The 25,015-nt window shown below is 37.7% G+C and overlaps 1 protein-coding gene across 9 annotated transcripts in view; it reads left to right on the top strand.

Annotated features, from left to right (window-relative positions):
• The first annotated feature begins 2,779 nt into the window (after window positions 1–2,779).
• Window positions 2,780–25,015, top strand: part of CEP120 (centrosomal protein 120) — a 67,123-nt gene continuing 44,887 nt past the window's right edge. For 2 of the 9 annotated variants that reach the window (XM_064642636.1, XM_064642637.1), the window contains exons 1-17: window positions 2,780–2,971; window positions 4,252–4,408; window positions 5,270–5,384; window positions 7,139–7,280; window positions 9,202–9,350; window positions 10,502–10,699; window positions 12,775–13,002; window positions 13,261–13,468; window positions 14,550–14,660; window positions 15,863–16,040; window positions 17,863–18,012; window positions 18,853–19,035; window positions 20,855–20,951; window positions 21,041–21,193; window positions 21,854–21,943; window positions 22,367–22,459; window positions 24,070–24,231. In XM_064642636.1, coding sequence (XP_064498706.1) covers window positions 2,920–2,971; window positions 4,252–4,408; window positions 5,270–5,384; window positions 7,139–7,280; window positions 9,202–9,350; window positions 10,502–10,699; window positions 12,775–13,002; window positions 13,261–13,468; window positions 14,550–14,660; window positions 15,863–16,040; window positions 17,863–18,012; window positions 18,853–19,035; window positions 20,855–20,951; window positions 21,041–21,193; window positions 21,854–21,943; window positions 22,367–22,459; window positions 24,070–24,231 — 2,466 coding nt within the window. In that variant the 5' untranslated portion in view covers window positions 2,780–2,919. Of the gene's footprint in view, window positions 2,972–4,251; window positions 4,409–5,269; window positions 5,385–7,138; window positions 7,281–9,201; window positions 9,351–10,501; window positions 10,700–12,774; window positions 13,003–13,260; window positions 13,469–14,549; window positions 14,661–15,862; window positions 16,041–17,862; window positions 18,013–18,852; window positions 19,036–20,854; window positions 20,952–21,040; window positions 21,194–21,853; window positions 21,944–22,366; window positions 22,460–24,069; window positions 24,232–25,015 lie in introns of those variants that run through there. The other 7 variants (XM_064642639.1, XM_064642635.1, XM_064642634.1 and 4 more) reach the window with 7 other exon arrangements.

The following is a 25,015-nucleotide window of genomic DNA, read 5'->3' as shown; positions in this document are numbered from 1 at the left end:
TTCATCCCAAGGTGTTGAGGTCTCTTCTAATTGCCCTTGGACTTCTTATTGCAATTTCATTGCTGCCTACATGAAAAAGTATTAATGGTTAATAAAATGAGGGCTATACCAGAGTAGAATGTTTGTTCATACTGTCTTTAACACAGGCTTTGGGTCCAGTCTGCATACTGGGCTTTTTGCTCCTCTCAGAAGAAAGTCTCCTACGACAATGACCCATCTTTCTTTTTTTTATATGGAAGCGGTTTTGACAGAGGAAGTAACCTCAGCAGTTCAACCTCAGCGACAAGTGCAACCTAAATGACGCACCATCCTCATTGCTGTTCAGCTCCAGTTGCAGAGCCTTGTACCTACTATTCCTGGGCACCTGAGAAAGGGGGGCTATAACAGAGGAAATACACCATCTGTGCAAGTCAGTAGCATTCCCCTCTATCCCTTAAGTCATGATGTTCTGCAAACTGAAGAGAGGATATGGAATCTCCTGTGTCATGTATCCTGTCTGCCTGACTGATCTGTCCTTGGGAAGGTGGGATATTCTTCAAGTAGTCCCTCTCTTGGTCAGACTTTCAGATACTGCTCAATTTGCTTACCTCCTCCCACACCTCTGTCACTAAGCAAAGGAGTTCCTCTACCTGGGCACTGCCTCCCACATGTGTTCTCACTGCTACTGTCCAGTTCTGGTATAAGATTAGGGGCACAACCTGCAGCTGACACCTGGGCAGGCAAAGGCATAAGAGGATATACAAGTAGGCAAGTCAATGAAAGCATAATAAGAAAATCTCTGGTGGTGCTAGGATTAATAGGTAAAGACTTGGTGTACTGCAAAACAAATGAAGATAAGACCAAGAAAGCCCCATTGTCTTCTTCATGTCTTTTTTCTCTCCTGCCTTTCTTCCTCCCTTTTTTTAAAAAAAAAAAAGTCTTTACTGGAAAAAGTTCGTAGTGATGAGGTTCTTGGCACAGAAGACAAAAGTCAGGCTAGGGCCAGGAGAGAATGTAAAAGGATAAAGTTCCATGAGGTAGTTGACCTGATTTAATGGCTTGCTGTTGCCAAAAGGGGAGATCCCACATGCTTTGCCATGTGCAGACATAAACACACATAAACCAGCATGGTTAATCACATGCTCAGTCTTTTGCCTTTGCTCTGGCATTTATCTGACCCTATGCTGAACCAGTTCATCTTGCTAAATAGGCAAAAAGCAAATCCATGAACAGTTATGAGAAGAAGTGATTGTTTATTCAACAATAGTTCACAAGAATATTATTTCCAGGAATCACGCCAAGAGAAATCAATTTTGTAATAAAAAAGCTGTACAGGTAAACTGTATCGTTTTGTCATATTCTGTGATCATGGTCCCTCACTAGCCAAAATCACTCACTTTTCAGGGGTCTGCCTCCAGGTCTTATGTAAAAGGTATGTATAAAATGTATCTATAACCCGCCTTGCAGAAGCTGAGTGACAGAAATTTAAGAACTCAGAATGTAGACAAAGAGGTGCTATGCCAAATGCAACGTTATACAACAGAAGATGACACAACAAAAAGCAGCACCCAGAACTGAACTTGGGCAAATTCAACTCAGATATGGGAAAATGTCTTTTTGGGAAGTGTTTCAGCACCGGAATAAATTCTTGCAAAAGGAAAAGGGTTCTCCCTCTCCTGATGTTTGCAAACCTTGACCCACAATCTTTACAGAATATGTGTGTTACTAAAACACGAGGGTTTTATGTCAGTGCAAAGATTTGCTAGGCTATCTAATAAACAAAACATTGCAAACTTAAAAATGGTTTCTTTTGCCTTACCGTCAAGACATACTTAGGTAACTTGGGATGCCAAGTGGGGGAACACACTAATTCCTGATATGGCTGCTTAACTGATGATTACTTCACGTGGAAGACAAGAATACCCTAAAACGTTACCTAAGCAGGACAAAGCTGCATTTCGCTAGGGACTGGATCCAGATCGTCCTGCCCTGACACCCATCCCAGGCTGGGGCGGAGGGGGGATGGAAGTAACGAAACTTCCCGGATTTAATAGAAGGGACGTCTTTGAAGTAGCTGGTGTTGGTCGACTGGCAGTGCAGGGCGCTCGAGAAAACTGTAATGTTGGGAGGCGACGTAATAGCGCTGTCCTCAGAGACCTTTAGCGCGACGCGATGCCAGGGCGGGTCGGGAGTGGTGCGGGCGCGGTGCGGGGGTAGAGGCAGTGCTGCTGCCGGAGCAGGGGCGATGTCGGAGCGGGGCGGGAGCGGCGCCGGGGCGGTGTCGGGACGGTGCCGGGTCTGTGTGGGAGCGGTTCGGGGGCGGTGGCGGGGCGGTGGCGGCTCAGGAGCGGTGCGGGAGCGCGGCCGGGACGGAGCGGGTGCGGTGTGGGGTTGGTGCTGGCTCAGGGGAGGTTCAGGGGCGGTGCGGGAGCGCGGCCGGGACGGAGCGGGTGCGGTGTGGGGATGGTGCTGGCTCAGGGGAGGTTCAGGGGCGGTGCGGGGGCGGTGCCGGCTCAGGGACGGAGCGGGTGCGGTGTGGGGTTGGTGCTGGCTGAGGGGAGGTTCAGGGGCAGTGCGGGGCGGTGCCGGCTCAGGGACGGAGCGGGTGCGGTGTGGGGTTGGTGCTGGCTGAGGGGAGGTTCAGGGGCGGTGCGGGGGCGGTGCCGGCTCAGGGATGGAGCGGGCGCGGTGTGGGGTTGGTGCTGGCTCAGGGGAGGTTCAGGGGCGGTGCGGGGGCGGTGCCGGCTCAGGGGTGGGGCGGTGGCGGTGGCGGCGGCGGAAGCGGGTCCCGGGGGGGCGGGGCCGGCGTTGCCAGGCGGAAGCGCGGCGGCGGTTGGCGTTTAAAGGCTACGGGGCGGCAAAAGGGCGGCGAGCGGCGGCAGCGCGGGCGGAGCGGCCTCAGGCGTCCCGGCCCCGGCGGCCCCCGGGCGGAGCGGGGAGATGGTCTCCAGAGCCGCCGATCGGCTGCTGATCGTCGTCTCTGTGCTAGAAGGTAACCGGGTGGGGGCGGGACGGCCGCGGCCTCCCGGGGGCTGCTCATCGTCTCCATGCCGAAGGGAATGTGAGGGAGGGGTGCTCGCTGCCTCCGGAGGTGTTTGCTCTGGTGGCGTGAGTGGCGAAAGCCAAGCAACACTGAATAATCAGGCTATGTTAGTAAAACTGTGGACGTACGTATCTTAAAGCCAGGGCTGGCTACCCCCAACACGAATTTGGAGGTATTTACCCAATGTATTATTTAAAATGACTGAGGAAAGCAACCGTCCTGCCTTGATTTTTATTATTATTATTATTATTATTATTATTATTATTATTATTACTTTATTTTTAAGCAGTATTCTGGTGTTTCTATCCCTTGTTAGAGATCTGCTGTAAGTTTTTATGTAGTGTTGACTTGAATGCTATTCGTTCTTCATCTTGTATTTCTACAGATTTTACTTGCTGTGGTCTAATTAGCCTGTGGGTCCGGGGGCTGTCTTTTTTTGTTTCGAGTTGTTTCCTGGTTGTTTGGGTTTTTTTGGTGGAGTGGTTTCTCTCGGGCAAGTAAATCCCGTTAACTCTCTGTCTATTTATGTAGTTTGCTAAAGGAGCTTAGAAATAAGTTCCTGTTCCCTAAAATGCCCACAGTCCTCTCCCCACACTGTCATATAAGTAAATTTTAAGTGTTCACTTCCTCCAGTCATTTAAATTGTTAATCAGAATACAAGATGATGTTGAACCCAGGACCAATCATACACAGTTTTAGGCTCTTTCCTAATCTGGTAGTGACTTTTTTTTTCCCAGAAAGTGGCTGGTAAAATACCTTTTACTACTTTTATAAGATCATATTCTGCTACTTAGGTGTGGGGCAGTCATAATATCTGCAGTTGAAGCAAAATAGTCAATTGCTTTTTTTCACCTGCTCACTTATTTATTACCAATCATAAATTTCTCAAATCATACCAATTGCCTAGCTTCTTTCTCTCTGTTCTTTGTTACTTAATGCCTTGTTTCTGGATGCTTCACAAACAGTGTGTTTCATGATGTTCTTTCATACTTCTGCACAGTGTGAAGGCTTTTTCCTTTTAATGTAAAGAACAGCTTTAGAGTAAGTGCAGGGAAAGTTATACAGAAAATTAATTGTATGTAATCGCTTTATGGCATAAATCTGAGCTCTTTGAGTAAGTGGAGGGAACGTGGTACAGGAAGTTAATTTTGTGTAATCGGTTTATGGTATAAATCTGGGCTCTTGCTTCTTTCTTAGTGATGGCACATGGCAAGTACACTGTTTTACAGGGCGCTGTTTTCCAAAACGACCCAAGCACAGTCTTATAGTTGAAGCAAAGTTTGATGGTGAACAGTTGGCTACTGATCCCATAGAGCATACTGATCAGCCAGAATTTGCTACAGAATTGGCTTGGGAACTGGATAGGAAAGCACTTCATCAGCACAGGTAATGTTAAAAAGTTAAATCTAATTTGGAAATAAAATTTGATTTTCTTGTCTTTATGGTTTCTGAAATACAATTTTTGTGTTACTGTCAACTAAATTGGTTTTTAGAAACTTTCTTTTACTTTAATCTAGCATAATGTTGCCATAACAAAAAGAGGTACTGTATGTAATATTACACCACTGAAAAAAAACCCACAGGAGCTTAGAGCAAATTATTAATGCTATAATTCAAGCATTAGATTCAAACTTTCTTATGTATACTGTGACACGAAATTAACTTACTTTTCTGGCTTTTGAAAATGTCAGGGAGAAGAGCTGAGAAATTGAATGTTTGAGTAACTGTCGTTTGGTTTTAACTTACAGTTTGTAATACTACAACCTTATTTCCAAAGAAATTAAAGAGGCCATATTTTCTTTGTTTGACAAGAGAAAGACACCTGCATGTACCATGTGCTAGACACCTTATCTGTTCCTGTATGTAGTTAGGGACTTTACACAAAACTTTCTCCATAAGTCCTATTTTTAAGATGCCTTTACAAGTGAAATTCAAATTTCTTGTGAGGTGCTATGCTTGTTTCTTTTATGTGGATGAGTTTGTATTTATTTGTTGCTATTGTCTTTTTAATAGCACTGGAGACTCAGACTCAAGGGCACTCCTTTTACAAAGTTAAACCACTTGATTCATTCTCTCACTTAATGATGAGGCTACAATACGTTCAATATAAATTCAGTTTCTGACCTAATGAAACTAGTTATATAAAAAATAATTTTTATGTCATTAGTGTGCTTGAAACTTATTAATTATTTTTGAGAACTAGTTGCAGAGATAACTTTTAGTATTTCAACTGAGTTGCTCTTCCAGGCTGCAGCGTACACCTATCAAACTCCAGTGTTTTGCATTGGATCCCGTGTCTTCAGCTAAAGAGAATATAGGCTATATTGTTCTTGATTTGAGAGCTGCACAGGAAAAGAAACAGGTATATCATGATGTATAAAGCTTTAAAAATTATGTTTTGACAACAGGACTGTTACTACAATTTGAATTAAGGCACAGGCTAAACTTTTGAGTCTTGTTTTGGAATCTGACTCTACCTGATCATGTATGGTGATCATGGGGGGGGGCTTAGTACTTTTTCTTTCTTTTTTTTTTCTTTATAGGAGTTTCTTTCTTGACTCTGAGAACATAAACAAATGAAAGTGTTGCTGTACTAATCTTGCTTACTTCTGAATTTGATAATTGGATCACTTGCAACCAATAATTCTACACAATTTCATTATTTAACCACCTGGAAAAAATTATCTAAGCAATAGATATTGAACAATTGAATTGAATCTCCATCATCAAATCAAGTCTTCTTTTTTTTTTTTTTTTGATGGGCCTCAGTGGAAGATGTGTTAGGCAATTATTTCTAGCCCCTTATTACAGCACAGAGTAAGCACAATACAGGACCGACCCTGTATTATTTTGACATTACTCTTCTTAAGGATTTGCAATGCATACATTTGCAGTGCAATACATACTGTGCCCTTTCAGTTGAGGACTTGAAGGTTTTCTCTTCTAATTAAAGATTTGTTGTATATTTCTCTTCCTAGCTTGTTCAGTGTACAATTTGGTGGAAAAGAGTATGTTCAGCTAGTCTTCTGGGAACCATTCTACAGAATGTTTTCATATAATGTAGAGAGTGGTGGTGAACGGTGCTGCATACAGTTGGTGGCCGATTGCTAATGGTGTCCCCCAGAGATCAGTGTTGGGCCCAATTCTGTTTAATGTCCAACAGGATGAGGTTCAACAAGGCCAAGTGCCGGATCCTCCGCTTTGGTCACAACAACCCCATGCAACACTACAGGCTGGGCACAGAGTGGCTGGAGAGCAGCCAGGCAGAAAGGGAGCTGGAAGTTTGGATTGACAGGAAGCTGAACATGAGCCAGCAGTGTGCCAGGTGGCCAAGAAGGCCAATGGCATCCTGGCCTGGATCAGGAACAGTGTGGCCAACAGGTCCAGGGAAGTGATTCTTCCCCTGTACTCAGCACTGGTGAGGCCACACCCTGAATACTGTGTCCAGTTCTGGGCCCCTCAGTTCAGGAGGGATACTGAGGTGCTGGAGCAGGTCCAGAGAAGAGCAACAGGCTGGTGAAGGGACTCAAGCACGAGTCCTATGAGGAGAGGCTGAGGGAGCTGGGGCTGTTCAGCCTGGAGAAGAGGAGGCTCAGGGGAGACCTCATCACTCTCTACAACTCCCTGACAGGAGGTTGTAGCCAGGTGGGGGTTGGTCTCTTCCCCCAGGCAACCAGCAGTAGGACAAGAGGGCACGGTCTTAAGCTCTGCCAGGGGAGCTTTAGGTTGGATATTAGGAAGAAATTTTTTACAGAGAGAGTAATCAGGCATTGGAATGGGCTGCCCAGGGAGGTGGTGGATTCACTGTCCCTGGAGGTTTTTAAGATGAGACTGGATGTGGCACTTAGTGCCGTGGTCTAGTAACCACTGCAGTGTTGGATCAAGGGTTAAACTTGATGATTTTGGAGGTCTTTTCCAATCTGGTTGATTCTGTGATTTCATGATAATAGCGTACTCAAAATAGATCAAATTTTTAGAAATAAAAACCAAGGTATATTTCTGTAGATGATGAAGTAGAAGTGCTAGATCAAGATCGAGTTTTCTATAATAATAGTATGTTATCTTTCTTGGGTTTTAAAGTACTTTTGGTTTTTATTTTTGATTTTAATTATGTAGGCACCCAAATGGTATCCTTTGCTTAGTAACAAGTACCCTAAATTTAAACCTGAAATACAAATAGGTGTTGTGTTGGAGACTGATTCAAAAGCACTGGTTGATGATTTTAAAGCCAAGGAGGCACCCCCTAGAGAAGGAAAGGGTAAGTAATATAATATCATTCACACTGAATTTAAAATGTTCCTGTGCCAGATGGACATATGACTTGTTGCAAATGTATTAAGTCTCGAATTGAATTTCACAGCAGTTCCAATGCAAATCCTTTGCAGCTGATTAATGTACCTTGTAGTAATAAATTTTTCAAGGATGCTTTACTGTGGTAGTTGTGCGACAAGCTGCAAACCAACTGACTTTTACAATGGAAATCATTTAACTCCCATGGGCATTTTGCTTGTATATCTGGGCTTTAGAAAGTTCTGTAATGTAAGAAATAAGAAAGGAACTTCTTTACAGAAGGTAAAGTTTCAATAGTTTGGGCTTGGAATTGTAAAATAGTAAAATGTTTCATTTGTTGGGTAGGCTTCTGTTTTTTTTGATGGGTTTTTCTTCTAATCTTTCAGTGCTTAGATCATGACCTATTGTTAAGGATTTTTTCCAGTAATGTCTACTTACTGTTGGGATTCATTCTGCTTCTGAATTCCTTTGCTCATTTCTCTCAAAAGAAATGTGAAATGTGTCAAAAACCTATTGGGTCAAAAATGTGTCAAAAATCTATTGGAACTCAAATGTTAACACTGGTATATACCTTTGTGCTGTGCCTTTCAGTCACTTTTTTATCTGTGATTTTTTTTTTTTTAATGCAAGTTAATGGTTTTTAAAAAACAAAGCCAAAGTCTTAGAAGCTATTTAAAAGACCTGCAAGAAAACCCCCAAACCCATAATTACATCCCCCCCGTCCCTGATCTCCTATCCAAAAGCCTATCTACTTAATTTCTGAAAAATGAGCCTCTGGTACCAATTAGTGGATTTTCTCCTACTGATTTTATGATACTTTGTGTTCTTACCATGAGGGTAACTTTTCCCTAATTCTAAATTCATCATCTGCTTATGATCTATGGCTGTGATTTTGTAAAAACAAAGTGGTCAGTAGCAGTAAGTCTTTTACAAGGTTTCTGGCCCAGACTTCACTGACTTGGCTGCATTTCAAGATGGGTTAAGACAGTATTTAAGTTTCAGTGTAATTACACAGCCTTCAGGTTCACAGTGCAATCCTGTAAAGTTTGTAAAAGAGGCAAGGAACTACTGTAAATGGTTCATTAGTCTGCACTTCCCTTGAGATATTTGCGCCTGCAAGTTCTTCTACCCCTCACGACAATGGCAGAAAGTACAAGAAAACCCTTCTGCCTTCACCCAGCACTGTTTTCTACTTCATGTTTTCTGTGAAATAATTGCTACAAACAGGTTTGCCAACTTTTTATTTCCTTCTGTCACCTCAAGATTGGTCAATACTATATAATGGAGTTAAAAAAATGTGTGGGTTTTCACAGGTGTAAAGTTAATGTTCCAGACATTGGATATGACAAAGCTGGATTACCCAGTTCTAGTCTAGTCAGGCAGTTTTCCTTTTAGGATTCATGTGTTTTATGCACTGAAGAGTTCAGATGAAAAATCTTTAAATGACACATTCCAAAAGTCTGTGGAATGGCACATCATACTTTTTTCAGCAGGTTGTCATATACAGTTAGTGTCTTGCATTTCCTTTAATGAGCAAAATGAAAAAACAGCATGACAGACTCTAGCCTGGTGAAGTAATCTTCCAGTCACTGTAATGTCACTCACTGTAACACTTAACAAAAATATGCACTAGAATTCTGTCTAGCATAGTGTTCAAAATCACATCTGTGCCCACTGAATAGAAATTTATTTGAGAATTTTTTTGTAGCTATACCTAAGTATACCTAAGGACTTTTTTTGTGTTTTGCAATGCTGTGCTACTAGGCATCAAGATCTTTATTTGCAGTTTTCTCTCCACATGTACAATACTTAAGTGTAAAATTAGAATCAGATTGCTGCAGCAATTAATAAGGTCAGTAGTTGCTTACGTTTTTTTTCTTCTCTCTTAGTAGTTACTCTTTTTCCTGGGTTAGACCCTAAAAGCGTTATACCAGTCTTGAATGAAGAAGAGGGCTATCATCAAATTGGACCAGCAGAGTATTGCAGAGACTACTTTGTCTTGTCTGTAACCATTGCATTTGCCACACAGTTGGAACAGGTCTGTTTCCTTGCTATGTACTATCCTACCTTTGTATTTTCACCTTCACATGTTTTATTTGTAGCAAGGGTTTTTAATTGTTTTCTAAGTTTCTTGCAATAAATAACCTTGTCCTATATTGACTTTATATACATTAGTTTTCATTTTAAAACTATGTATGTCAAATTACAGATGAAATATAATTTGTTTAGAGTGCTAAAGTTGCATTTACTTTAAATCATACATACTTCTGTGTTGCAATATAGTGTAAAATGTGTGTATATGGATCATACCAGTCTTCAGTGTGGTGCCCATTTGCTGAAGTTCAAACAAAGTGAAATATTTTTCAAATATGTAAGATAGATGAAACAGTAGAATTTATATGTTGCCTAGGGGAAGAACTTATTAGCTTGGATGAAGTGCTGTGCTAATAATTGTTTCAGCTTTAGACCTCAGGTACTATGTTTATGCTGTACTGTGCCACACTGATACATGTTATCTGATATACTCAAGTTACCATGAAAGTCGTGACTCCAAGCCAGCATGGTTTTAATTGATCTGGAACTCATAGTGTATGGTAAACTCTCCTCGGTCTTGTTATCTTTCTTTTTTTTAAGGGAAAATAATTTTCCACATAAAAAGTGTAGGACCTTAAGAAGTAAATTTATTGTGGTCTTTCTGAGGTGGCTTGTGCCTTTTTAGGCATTGAGCTGACATGATGAAGTAGCTGTTTGTCTGTTTCAGTCTCTTATTCAATCACATAAATTATATAATAAATCAGTATCTAATCTGCATTATTTGTTTACCTTATCAATATTTTATGAAGACACTGCTTATTTCTAAGTATTTGTGCAGTGCTTGATGTTACTAAATATATGATGTCAGTTACAGCCCTTAGTGCTGCCAAATCTTAAAGCTAATTCAAAACTGGTCATTTTGTGAGTTATTGTTATACTTGTAAATTGGGGGTTTTTGTTGGGGTTTTTTGTTTGTTTTTTTTTTTTTTTTTACTTCTGTTTAGGTATTTAAAAGTTATCTCATTTGTGTAGTGCAAGCTAGGACTTAGGTCAGCTGCCTGGTAGTTTGAGATCAATTTAAGCTGTCTACAGAAGAATTACTGTAACTCTACATCAGTGAAGGAGATGCATTATTCTCTTCTGAATCTCTTTCAGTTAGTTCCTAGTACTATGAAGCTTCCTGAACGACAACCTGAGTTTTTTTTCTACTACTCATTACTGGGAAATGATGTCACAAATGAACCTTTCACTGATTTAATTAATCCAAACTTTGAGCCAGAAAGAGCTTCCGTTCGAATACGTAGTACAGTTGATGCCCTTCAGGTTTATCTTTGTACACAGTCAAAATTGCAGGTAAGCTGTTTCATCTCAAATGTGAATGAAAATAAATAATGAAAAGAAAAGAAATAGAATATGTCTCAGGCTGAATCTGGAAGCATTTTTGTTTCCAAAACTAAGATTGTATTGCAGTAGTTTGGCCCAAATAGAAGTTCATTCTCTTGGTAATATGAGGGAAACCCTAGCAGCAAGTTTCCCATCTCAAGTGGAATGCAGACTTCATAATGTAGTTGCCATGGTAGGCTAATTTACATGTCATGATAAAAGGTGTTGCTGGAACATGATAAAGCAAAAGAGCTAATGTGGCATTCCCAAGAGCTCTGAGCTCTGGGACCTTCACTGCAATCAGACCATCTGCAACCCTGAGTCCCACTTTGTGCTGCCTATGCTAATCCTATGCCAGCTGCTCAGGTTATTCTTGCCTAAGTTCTAAAATCACTGTCCTCAGCACTCGCTGTGAGTAAGAAGGGAAGTCTGGCTTTTTTCCCCGCTCCTTAGCCAAATTTAAATGCACTGTTTTTAAACATTAGCTGTTTTTAAATGCACTACAGACATATTTGGGCTGTTATGGGATATTGCTTATCTTTAGCCTTGCCTTTAAATGGGGGACATGGTTTAGTGGTGGAATTGGCAGACTTAGGTTGACAGTTGGACTCAGTGACCTTAAGGGTCTTTTGCAACCTAAATGATTATATGATTCTAAATATTGGGTAGTATTTAGAGTCTTTATGACAATCTGTGCATAGCTCACACTTAACTAATTACAAGAGACTGGTTGAATAAGGGTAGTATAGAATTTCTATTGGTGTAGCTGGTAAATAAGACAGTATTAGTTGTATGAAGTCTTGGATCTGGACCCTTTTAAAATTATTTTCCTTGAAGTTTGTAGAGCCCATTCTAGTTTTGTTATCCAGCATAGATTAAGAATGTTTTTGTTGAAATCTTATATGTGTCAGATTTTTTTTCTCTCTACTTTAAATATTTTTCCATTTTTGGAGAAATCTGTGCACTGATATGTTTGCAATTTAATCTTAGTCTTGAAACAAAGTAATATAGCATGTATTATACATATATGTCATGTCATATATACTTATACAGAGAATTATACATGCCTGCATCATGTTTAAAGAGTGACTCTTTGAGCAAGAATTGTCATGAGGTCAGATCCACATTTTGGTTTACAGTTTTCTTTCTCCGACTTCTCATTCAGCTTCTTAAAATTTAGGATATAGGATTGGAGCACTGTCTTCAGATTCTTAATTTTAATATGTTTTTCAAAAAATGTAGAGTTTACTTGTAAAAGGTGCTAGTTGTCAGACTGGAGTGTGTGTATATATGTGATGTATGATTGTATTTGTATATATGTATGTATACACACACACAGGTGTGTATATTTGCAGCTGACACTCTTTAGCATGGAAGTTTTTCTTAAGTGTAATAAATATTAAAGATCAGAATACAGTGTTCTGATCTGCTAAATCAAAACTGAAGTGACCCTTATTTGGGAAAGAGCAAGTCGGTATGTAAGTTTCAAAGAGTAACTTTGAGCAAAATAGATTATCTTAGAGTGTGTGTGGTTTTGTTTGGTTTTTTTTCTTATGATACATCTTTTACTTAGATTTATAAATATTAAGCTGTGTAAGGAGGAAGCAGTTGAGTCAAGTTTTCAAAGAAGAATAATGGTGCTTACCAGGAATTAAGAACAGCTACTTAATTCCAAAAATCCTTGCTGCTTAAGTGGTGGCTAAATACATGCACAAAGGCTGAGCTTTCAAATAACTTTTTTCTTTACCTTGCAGTCATGCATTTTATATGCCTATATGTTAAGGGGAAGAATCTGTGCTGTGTTTAGAAGCCACAGACTATTGAATTTGTCCTACGGAAAGAATGATATGACAGGTCCTCAGAAGGAGAGTACAGTGATCTGCTATGAATTGACATTTCATAGCTGCTCATATTCTCAGCATACAGAGGCTAGTCTAGGGATGATAACTTGTTTCATATATGCTACCTTTAGTGGAGGGTGCGCAGACAGTTCAAGTGAAAATTGCACATACCAGGTACTTTCTAGCACCTCTGTGTGTGTACAGATCCATCTTTGCTGTGGGGACCACTCTCTTGGAAGCACTGAAATACCCTTATCTGGACTACTGAAGAAAGGAAATGTGGAGATTGATCAACACCCTGTGGCAATAGAAGGATCATTTGTCCTTGTTCCACCAAATAGAGCTAAACAGAAGCTACCACAATTGCCTTTGGATCTGGCTCCTACTCTTGGGGTATCTGTAGTTCTTCAAAGGGAGAACATGACTCCCCAGGTATAGCTTACCCATTTATTGCTGGTTTAAACACTGTAGCACAGTTTCATGTTAAAAAATAATTGGTATTTCTAAAGTGTATTTGACAGTTTATTATGTAAAAGAAAACCTGAAATAATTAATTGCTTTATACGAAATAATCCTTTCATAGAGTTATTTTTCTATATCTGAAAAATAGTCTCAAACTCTGAAAGTGTTGTAGACAAAATTTTTAAGTGCAATCCATGATCAATAAGAAAACTATATCACTTCATTCAGCTTTTGATTCCCTTAAATGCTCCAACTGAATCTAAACAGCCACAGGAGAAAGTTCTTTCACCTGTTAGTGGAAAAACAGAGAGCCTGCAACAGAGATCCCAGAAGGTCCTATCTCAAGCTGATCAATGTTCTTCAAAAGAAGATGTGGCAACAGAAAGTGAAGTGGAAAGTCTTAAGTTTGAAAAAGGCACAAAACCAAGGAAAACAGGTATGTGGTATATAGTTTTTTGCCCAATTGTTATGTGCTCTTGGATCATGCACTATTCATTTGCAGTATATTTGTGAAGTTATACTCACTTGCAGTGATAAATTTCAGGCAAGTAAGAATTATTTGCATAAAACAAATAACAGCAGGGGGATAAGGGGATAAATGTTGTGATTTGAACATAATGGTTGTTGAGAACACTTGAAAGAGCCAGATAGGGATTTGGTAGTGTGCAGATTACAAGTGATGTGGATGGTCATCAGCTTGGAAAATTGTAACAGAAGTGTTTGGAATTTCCTGAATTTGTGAATGAGAAGGCTCAGTGAAATGCCTATGAAGAAACAGACTTGCTCAATAAGTAGATGAAATGGTCTAATGTTCATGTTTACTAAATACAAAGGCAGGGGTAATGTGGGATTTTTAAAATTTCCAAGGAATGTACTATGTGGGTAATAATTTTTGAAGACAAATGTTCATATTATACAGATTCCTGGACAAAACCAAACAACTGGGTTTTTTGTTTGTTTGGTTTTGTTTTGTTTTTATATTATCCTTTTGTTTGGACTTGGTAGCCCAAATAGCCTTCTCAGTCTTGTTTCTGATTTGAGAACTGAGTCAGGGAGAAGTGGAAGAGGAAAAGAGATGAGAGAAGAAGAAATACTGTAGTAATAAAATAAAGCTCAAAAGAATGTTATTTTGCTAAACGTTACTGAACATTGGTCTTCTTAAGAGATGACTTATGAATAAAGCAGAATTACTATTTTTCTAGTGATACTTGTATTGCTGGTCTTTTGCGATTGGTGCTAAAGACACCCAGTTCTGTAGAGGAAAACCTGTGTCCTAGAATGTGCTCTCAGGATTTGTCTGCTAATTCAGCCAAGTTTCCTTTTAATCCTAACTGATCTTATCTAAGCAAGGATTAAGCCCTTTTTATATGGAATGTAACAAGAAAGTATTGTGAACCCAGCATCTGGTTTGAGTCTCTGTTTAAGAAATCCAGGATTGTGCTTTTTTATTAATAGTAATAGTAATTTTATAATTCTATGTTAAAATGTAAAACTTGTCATTCATATTTTTCTTTCAGAGTTGGTGTCTGGCTGCTGCCAAGAAGTTAACAAGCAGTTCACTGAAGAGCTTCCAGGTTTCAAATTGCAGAGCAGAGCAAAGTCACCTCTATTAGATCTGCAAAATCCCAGTAATGCAAAATTTATCCAATTTAGTACATTAAATAACATTTGAATATAGTAGCAACTTAAATGAATTTTAACAGTAAGCTGTATGACCTTCTTGTTTTCATATCTGTGATGACCTTAAAATTCCATTCAATGACTTCTTTGCACCAATCAATCTACTGACTTTTTACCTAATCAGTTAGAATTATTTTATTCTTATGTTGTGTTAACTAGCTGATCTTGAAGTATTATGGAATTTTTCTTTTTGGCATAGTTACTGTTAATGCACATGAAACACCTAGAAACAAGGAGGAAAAATAGGCAATTGTGTATTTCTTTGAAAAATGACAAAAATGGAAACATTTTAAACAATTATGAAGAAAAAGTATCAGAACAAGTAGCACTTACAAAAGGCAGTTAAGTTCCTATCTGACAGTTTCTTTCTCTCTTTGCTTTTTGTAGGGACTCAGCTCAAAAAACTTTCTAAGACAAAAAAATGTTACCTTTTGGTAACGCTGTCTGTAGGACTTTTAGTTTGTTTTACTCTTTGAAAGCAGTATCAGGTCCCAGTGTAAGGACATGAGAAGCCTGGGTGCAACTGGACAGATGTCACATAGTCGGGTTCTGCGACATAAGCAGATGTGCTTTGCAGACCTAACCCTAGAGCATTTTAGTTTGCTTCAACAGCTAAACCTCAGCTTGGGACCAATAGTTGATGCTGCCTTACGTGAGCACTGTAATTGACCTGGTGCTCTGTCTTTTTAAGTCCCAAAGTAAGGAGGTTAGTTAATTCAAGGCAACCTAAGTTCCTACAAATAATTTTTTTTCTTCTGCATGCCCTCAAGTTGGCTAGGAACAATTAATGTAAACTGTTAAGTCTTACAGCATCCTTTGGAAGAATTTGGTATCTTGGATCTTAGTCTAAAGTTTTTTTCAGTGTGTTAAACTAATGTAGCTTTGAAAATAATTAAAGTAGGGAAAAATACTACATTCTATTAAGATTTAAAGTATATTGGGGTTTTGGTGTTTTTTCTTTGGAAGCTGTAACTTACAAAAGAGTGGCTATTTTTCACAGCATCCATTTATACTACAAGGAATCGAAATCTCTTAGGGAAGCAATCTGTCTTCTTGCATTCAAAATGTGACACTAATCTTTGGTATATTTTGTTATTTTGGGCAGAACAAATTAGAAAAAATGCACATGAATTCTCTTTTGTGTTTTCAGCTGATAATGGTCCGGTAGCAGCATCTCAACCCAACCCTGTGGGTGTGTCCAGTTCTTCTGAACCTGTGTCTACACAGAAAATTGTTATTCCAGCATCCTCTCATCATTTTTGCTTTTCAATAGACCTGAGAAGTATACGTGGTCTGGAAGTTGGTTTTCCAATAAATTGCATTCTAAGGTACAATTTATTCTTGGTAATAAAAGTATCTTTCTTTTCAATACAAAGCCTTCATAATCTGAATGGTTTCTAGTGGTATGCTTCTTGATGCCTTTTATGTAGCTGATTTTCAGTAACAAAATACTTCAGAATGTTCCTCTGGCTCATCACTAAACTAAGCATTAAATATGGTGTGAAACTTTACCTTTCACTGTAATTTGTATTAAATCTCACTCGAATGTCTGAGCTCTGAAGATAAGGAACATCATTCAGTCTTTAAAGGAAAAGGAAAACTACTTGTCTCACTACTTTCTGGCTACATTGCCAGCTGATCAAAGAAGTGATTTGTAACGTTTTAGTAAGAGACAGATCACTGGTTTATGTGTGATGGTGAATCTAAAGGAAACACATTCTAGTTTTAGTGTGAACAATCAGTGTAGTAAATGCATTATCATTCTGAGAGGCTCATAGATAGAGGATGATTTTGATGGATGACTTTTAAAAAAATAAAATTTATACTCACGGGGTATTAGTTACTTATGGTATATTTGAATTCACTGGTTAATAAGTTTTCACCACTTGCCTTTAGTTTCCATTAGGGTCCTTGTGGCACGCATGATCTTTAAATGGTGATTCAGTGTGAGAGCATTGAATATTTCTGGCTAGGGAGATGCCTCTGCATTTGCTTTGCCTGTTTGCTGACAGTTTAACTGATCACTAGGAAGTGTAGTTGTAGTGTTGATTCTTGGAGTTAGTTTTGTTTTAAGTACAGTAAAAGGTGGCTTTGGGGTGTAGGGGTGGAATATTTCAAAATACAGCTAATATAGAATGCATCATCAATGCCTTTCTGGAGGCTACATTATTAAATTGTGTGTGGAAAGCAGCAGTCATACAATTGACGTAATTTTGTCACTTAAAGGCGTTTTCACATAACATTCCAAAAATTTAATTTTTTTCAGAACAGTGACAACAAATAGGTTTTGCTGTTTCATGCACTTGAATTTTTACAGTCAGTGATAAATATGGCAAGAAACTGAAGAGGAGAAACATCCAAAAACATAAATGTTAAGAAAAGTTGTAGGGTAAAAAATTGCATATTCACTATAGATTGGAAGCATTATTTTATTTCGGTCTAAACAAGCCCTTTAAACAGTTCTGCACAGAAGTCGAAATATGCAATTTTATATATAGTGGCATCATTTGATGCAGCATTTATTTTGTTAGTAACTTAACTGACAGCTGGCATCAATTTGAACAAAGTGAAGTTTAAGAAGTTCATGACCTCCCCTTTGTTATAGTTTATCATACACTGAATTATGCTAGTAGAGTAGTTTCAGGTCACATTTTAAGTCTCATTGGTAAAATGATTTGACTTTCCTATTAGTCAGCTAATGTATGGGAATTAAAAGTTCATGAAATTTTCAAATGGTTCTGGCATTGTGTATACGTATAATTAGTTACCAGTCTTCACTGTAAATATAGTTGTAAATGTTCTCAAGCAGCAATCTACATGTGAATATTATTTTTCTTTCTTCTAGTTCTCTGTTCACTTTTTTATAATAATTCCAGAATTTTAATAAAATATAAATTCATCTGGTTGGGAACATACAGATTATTAAAGCTTTTTTGTCAAAATGACAGCAAATACAAAGCAGCTGGATCAGTCCTGAAGTAAATGAAAACACAAATACCTGAGAACTGAATTCTGTTGTAATATGTACTAGTACAAATCTTCCAAACTTTAGTACAAAGTCATGCTTCAGTAGATGATGTCTAAACTGGTTTTCTTGTTGCAGAAGATATAATAAAATTATTTTATTTTTTTTGTTATTGTTTTTATTAGGTACTCGTATCCATTTTTTGGCAGTGCAGCACCTATTATGACAAGCCCACCTGTAGAAATCAGAAAGAACATGGAAGTCTTTCTTCCAAAGTCATATTGTGCCTTTGACTTTGCAACTATACCTCATCAGCTTCAAGATACATTCTTCAGGTGGTAACTTGCAATTTTGTATCTTAATTACACTTTTCTAATTCTTGTTTTAAATGCAGTTGCCAGTTCAAGTATTTTACTTAAGATCATCAGTTTAAGAATTTAGTAAAGAATTCAAGTGCTAATGCCAATGAATATTTAATACCCTGCACTTCCAGTTTCTCTGTTAATTACATTTAAAGTGAGGAACTCTAGAACTCTTGTTTTCATCTCTGCGTACCTATGCAGGGATTGTTCCTTACAGAAACAAGTGCCATTCTGGTAAATTGTTACAGTAAAGTAACAAAGTACTACTTCAAATAAAATACATCCTTTTTTATTTTTTAATACACAATGCCTTGTGTATTAAAATATGATGTCTTTGAAAATACAGCAGGTACCTGGAAAGCTGAGCACGGTGTTGAGGACTGTGAAACAGTTTTCCAAGGAGTTCTACCAGCTTTCAACAAATGATTAAAATGTAGAAAAAAAATCATCAAAATAGCAATATTTTGAAAGGAAAGTGGAGCGAGATGTATTTTGAGTGACGGTGGCTAAAATTAATTTATAAGTATTTATAAATGAAGATGATAAGAGTTCTACTAATGTTATTCAGTCAGTTGCTTTCAGTGTAACATTGTTATTCCCTCATAATTGGAGAAAGGACCAGTAATCTGACCAAACCAAGTGATGGTGAAGATACAAGGTCACTCAGTCTCATTCCTCTAAGTGAAAAGCAGTAAACTCATCTCATTGTTTGACAATTGTATCACTTGTTTGGGAAGTTACTTTTAGAGAATGAATAAGAATGCTTCCTCTCTTGTTTTGACGCCTGACACAGAGATCACTTGTTTGTTTCAGATTGCCTCTGCTGGTTGAATTGTGGCACAAGGATAAAACAGCCAAAGATTTGCTTCTAGGGGTGGCAAGACTTCAGCTTTCAAACGTGTTGACTTCGGAAAAAACACGCTTCTTGGGTGGGAATGGTGAACAATGCTGGCGTCAGACTTGTAATGAAACAGTCAGTGTCACAGCAGCACATGGGTAAAGCTATTTAAAAAGATATTTTAACTCTCTAGCAAATTTTGAAGAATTGTTTGTTTCGTATTTACCTGAAAAAGGACAAGCTCTTCCTGCTTAGCTTTTTGATTAGGCAAACAGTCTGCAGAGTACTGCAATATAGAGGGGGGGAAAAGGCATCCAAGAGATTAAAAGTTAAATTGCCACAGTCATATTGTGCAATGCCCACACCACTACCAAAGTCATTTTTATAAGTCTTTATTTAATCAAGATCCTGGGTAAAATTCACAAACCAATTAAAGAGATAAATAATTGGAAGAAATGTTATTGAGGTAATTCTGAGTAAGTTAATTACAGATATTCCAGAAAACAGTTAACATTCTTTGTTCATAGTATGCTTTAAATGCAACTGACTTCAGTGAAGTTAGGAGGAGAGGTACATCCATAGAATGGAGAGGTTTCCTGTTTCAGGATTATTCCTTGTGATAATAGCAGAGGTTTGGGCTTGTGTGCATCAGAAGGAGCAGTATTAGTTAATGTTCTGTCTGAAGAGAAATGTTCATTTACATAGAGCAGTGATGGGGTCTTTATGTGTAGGAAGAACCCGTGTTGTTGGTGAAGATGAGTTGTGCTCACAATCAGTATCTAGACCCTTATCTTTTTCTGTGTGATGGTGGAACTTGATTATGCCCTTAGGAATAAATGTAATTGCTATTAACACTGGAGTCAGGTTTAAACCTCTAATGCAACAGTTAAATAAAGCATGCTATATTTGACTCACAGGAAATCTCAGGTTGCTGATTGATATCACCCCTCCTCCCACACTGATAGAAAATTGACTGGCTTTGTTTAAACTTTTTTGTGTGAAAGCCAGCATGGCCTGACTCTGTGGAGAGTTTCTTTAAGATCTCACTGTACGTTAAGGTTCATACTTTCACTTACAGTTTGTTAAAATGAAAACTGGTTTTGCACAAAACATAACAACCACTAGATGGCATTCTCAAAATGTAATCGGGTCTTCATTTTGCTGTGCTGATCCCTTCCTATCCTTGCTAGTGTTGATGTAACCTTCTTTTTACACTGGTGTGTTAACACACTTACTCAGATTTCTGAGGTCCATTAACATGAATTTGTTTTCTTTTTTAGTCAGTCACTGATAGAAAGTTGTAAGAATTTAATGCAGTAATTAATTTTAATGCTGTGTGAAGTACAAATGTTTGTTGCTTTTTTTCCCAAATTAGTGTGTTGAAATATCTGCTGTCTAGGCAATTTTTCACTGTACAAGAGCAGGTAGGTATTTAACACATAAGTGGATTTAAAGTTGCCAGTTCTCTGTGCTGAAGCTTCCAGAAATATGTTTTTTGGCAATCCAAGGATGGTTTACCCCTATGATGTGCTGAGCAATTTATATGTGGATAACTAGAAAGTTACTGTTAACACCTAAAAAAGCAAGATTAATGATTTTGAACAAGTATCTTAAAATGAAGCCAGCAGCAATACCTGACACTTATATCATTAGAAAGATTTAAGATTGTAGGTACAGTTTTGGATCATTTCCTTGGTGCAGGGATATTTGGATTATAGTAATCTGTTAGTTAAATAGATTCCCAATGAATTATCCCAAATTATCTGTTTAAGTCAGAATGCTTATTGCATAAACTAATCCCTAACTTAACAGTATACATAGGAGAGCATGTTTGGCTCTCATGTAGACAACTATTCAGAGATTTTGAGCTTGCATGGAAATTTTAGGACTTCAGCTTGCTGGTTTGTGTGTTGGTTTACAATTACTTTCTGTATTTTTAGACAATTTTCATTAAAATAACATTCTAATTATTTGTAGATCAGGCAACAGAATAGCAGAGCTTTCGTATGCCACCACTTTGGAAGACTACGGGCTTGTGAAGGTGCAAGAAGTTATGGTGTCAGATTCTTCTCAAGTAAATTTTACATAAATTTTATCTTTTTGCCTTGAACATTTCTTTGAAAAGTTGAGTTTCCAGTGAAAAATCCACTCTTATTTTGTCAGGGTGTAGTTGCTGGGCAACAACAGCATATTCCTCACACTCAGCCTCACTGTACTCCAGAAGACCATCCAGAACCTCGAGAAACTCTTGAATACAAAGCAGCACTGGAGTTAGAAATGTGGAAGGAAATGCAAGAGGACCTTTTTGAAAATCAGGTTTTTACTCTTTCTGTTTATTGCCTAAATAACATGATTGCCAGAGAATTTTTAGCAGAATTGGTGAGGGGAACATTACTTCTATTTTTCTTTGCCACTGTTTCAAATAAGAACTAAATTTTACTCATACAGAATATTAAAACTTCAAAGGTACACTAATCTATCCAGTAATTCTATATTATTAAGGAAGAAGGTTAATTATTGTAAGTGCCTGAAGAAAGTGCTAGATATTGAACTGCAGAATACCCCCTTCAAAATTTTCAATTACTTTTTATGAAGTATAGTAGATACTCAAGATTCATATTACAGATGTTAAATATTGACGCTGTATTTCTTTAGTCTCAGTCAAAAATCCATTGCTATGTTTCTACTCCTGAACTCATTCTAAGTATTCTTAATCACATGCTTCTTTTTAAAAGATACTGAGGATCTGGTGTCTATTTGTTAGGATATTTTTCTCAAACTTGTGTTTACTTTGCATTTTGTACTTTAGTGTAAGAAGTAACTTTCACTATCAGAATATATACTGAGTCATAAGTTAGTGTACAAAATTGTTTTGCTCAAGACTTACATCTGGTAGTACTCTAAAGCTGCACTTCCAACAATTTTGATCTGGTTTTCTGGTTTGGGAGTTTTGTTTCTCTCTTTTGCCTTTAAAAGCTTAAAAAGAAGGAAATGGTCCATATGCAAGCACTTGCAGAAGAATGGAAGAAAAGAGATAGAGAGAGAGAGGCACTAGTGAAGAAAAAGGTAAGGAAACTTGTCCTTATATGAGGTGAAAGTCTTACTATAAATCTATCACTATAAGCTCAACAAGGTAAACATATAACAAAGGGTCTATGATTAGCCTTTGCACCTACTGATATGCATGCATCTAGTCTGCAACAGTGCAAAAATATTAAAAGTAGTCCTTAATCATAGAATACTTGTTAGAAATCCCTAGGTTAGCTTGCTTTATATGGGTGCTTTTTAACCTTAATTGCCTTTCACATGCATGGTCAAAAAGCACTTGTACAGCCTGGCTGCGCATGGTGACCTATTAGCCTTTACTGAGTTAGAAAGAAGGACTCTCTATTGTAAATTCTTAATTAAGAGCTGGAGATTGGTTTTATATGTAAGCTTCCTAATAAAATTTGTCATTATTTTATACCTGTTTTTTTTTTGTTTGACTAGGTAGCAGAGTATAATGTTTTTGAAGAAAAACTTCAGAAAACCCTGAGAGATCTAGATAAGCGAGAACGACAGCTTTTTAGTGCTGAATCAGAGGTAAAAACTGCTCGGTTACATTAAGCAATGCAATTGCATTAGCTATTTCTTTAAGATTTGAGTTTTTACTTCATGACAATTGTGAGCTGTGTATAGGATCTGAAATAGCCACATTTGCACAGATGAATAGAGAAACACTAGTAATTTAGTCCATATTTTGTTACAACTGCACTTTTTTACTGAAATAGAAATTCGGTGAACTCTTAAATGGTTACTAGAATTACAGAACTGTAAATTGTCTATTCTTGACAGAATTAATGTCATGCAGACATGTATGTAACATTAGCATATTTGATTTTAAGTTTAGTACTGTCAGGTGAATACTGTACATGTGCACAACAGTACCTCACTTCAAAAGGTAATTGCTAGATTAACTGTCGAAATAGAAGCAGTTGACTGGAAGATCTGGGAGAAACTGTCCAGGTTCTGTTATTCGACAATTTCGGAGTTCCTTTTTTTTTTTTTTTTTAAATGACAGGACCAAAGAGACTATAAGAGAAACCAGTAACTACCATTGTTTCTAGATCTTACTGATTACCCCCAATATGAGGAAGTGGGGTGTGACTTCAGGGACACTAGTCATATGAAAAGAGAAAGAAAATAAACTGCCTGTTTTTGTACTTCAGAACAAACTCAAAATTATGTAGATAAACTGCTGTGGTGGTTTAGCAGTCCAACAAACTTTCTCTTTCCTCCTTGTAAATCAGATTAATCTTTTTATCACACTAATCCCTTCTGTCCCTGTAACAAAGTTAAGAGAGCTTCCAACACAGGGACTGGCTGGTTCAGTACCCCTACTCTCTGTACACCTCAAGATGCAGTTTGTGCTGTAGTGTTCTGACTTTTGACATCTAAGCAGAAAAAATATGATGCTTTGGTTTGGCCAAGTACATGTCAGTCTGAGTAAAAGTAGTTACTTTGAATGTCATATATGTTTTTCTTTCAAAACTTTCTCAAAATTCAGTGAGATTCTGACCTGAGAGTTCAGAGATGATAAAAATCAGTGGATTCCAAAAATGTCTAGACAAAATGATGCAGGGTTCATTTAGCAATTATGTAGTTTGAGAAATGGCTATTGGAGAGGCTTCTATTCAGCTAACAGTTTTCTGGGCCAGTAGCATCTTTCTAGAAAGTTCAAACATATCAAGGATTGTTTTTCTGTTTAGCTCTATGAAAAATTCTCTCAATATGGACTGGACTGCAGTCTTACTGACCTAAAGACATCTTGGCTATAGCTTGGCTTTACTTGCTTTCTCTGCAGTAAATTAGTATATTTAGCTTTTCAGTTTGTAGTAGAAAGGTGAATGTAAAACTTGCCTTCAGGTGGAATCATGTAGAATGTACTGAAGAGACACAAATAGCTCTGTTTCAACAGTAGTCAAGCAAGAGTATATTTGTAGCTCAAATATAATAATTGGTAGATTGTTAGTTAAGCTGAAATACAATAAAAAAGTATATAGCAAACATATAGGCAAATGGAATTTTTATTGTTTAATTTCTAAAATGGATAACAATTTTTCTGTCACAAATATTAGTAACTGTTGTAAGAGACGTTTAAAGTAAAGCTCTTTATGGATTAATGGATTAATATAAATGTCTCTCTTTTTAAGCTTCAAAGAGTAAAGAAGGAGTTGCAAGCAGAGCATGAACAAAACCTGCAGGTGCTACAGGATTCTGTGCGGCGAGCCAGAGAGGAATGTGCACACCAGCTTGAGCTAGAAAGGTCAAAAATCAAACAACTGGAAGAAGACAAGCTTCGCTTACATCAGCAGGTAAGTACACTTACATTTTCTGCCTCAGCCATTTATCTATTAAAGTGAGCATTTTTAAGTATCCAGAGTGGTTTGGAGGCAAGTGCATTCTGGCAACTTTATAATAAACATTTTATTTCTGTTTTTTGGTGAGCTATGTGCTGGGATCCATCCCTGTCAGTCTTGCTCAGTTGTAGGGCCAGTTTGCAATGCAATGGTTATAGTTATTTTTTAACAGCTGAAAATGAATTGCAAATAAAAGCCTACATTACATGAAGAACTTGAACAACAGTAAGCATTTCAGTAATTTTAATAAATTGATATCAGGTAACATCTAGCAAAAATAGAGAAAGTTTTACTGCATAGGTTTATTTTTCCACTGCAAAAGAGTATTTCTACTCTCCTTACTGGGATGGAGGGGAGAATTATCTTATTATTGCAGTCTTCTATTCTAAGAGCAGTACTTTCTAAACTGAGAACATTTAGACTGCGTTCTCTTGTCCTATAAGCTGATTTCTGCTCTGACAACAAGGCTAGTCTGGCTATTTTTCTTGATTGTTAAAGTATATTGTAAAAGTTAGTACTTTTTTTTTCAGCTGCTACATTATTGTTGTTAAGTAGACTAAATCTAATGCCTAAGTGTTTTTTAGAGTGCTTAGTTTATGGGGATTAATTACGTGCTTTGGTGTTTTTCATGTCTGATTTGTGACAGTGATAATGCCATATTAGCTTTCACTGTTTGAAGAACTGTGTCAGAAGAAGGTATGTTTTTTTATTAAGAAGAATGCTGCTAACCTAGAAGATG

Source organism: Pseudopipra pipra, chromosome Z (assembly GCF_036250125.1).
Source record: "Pseudopipra pipra isolate bDixPip1 chromosome Z, bDixPip1.hap1, whole genome shotgun sequence".
In the NCBI taxonomy this organism is placed as follows: domain Eukaryota; kingdom Metazoa; phylum Chordata; class Aves; order Passeriformes; family Pipridae; genus Pseudopipra; species Pseudopipra pipra.
This window is presented reverse-complemented; position numbering and strand designations above follow the sequence as displayed.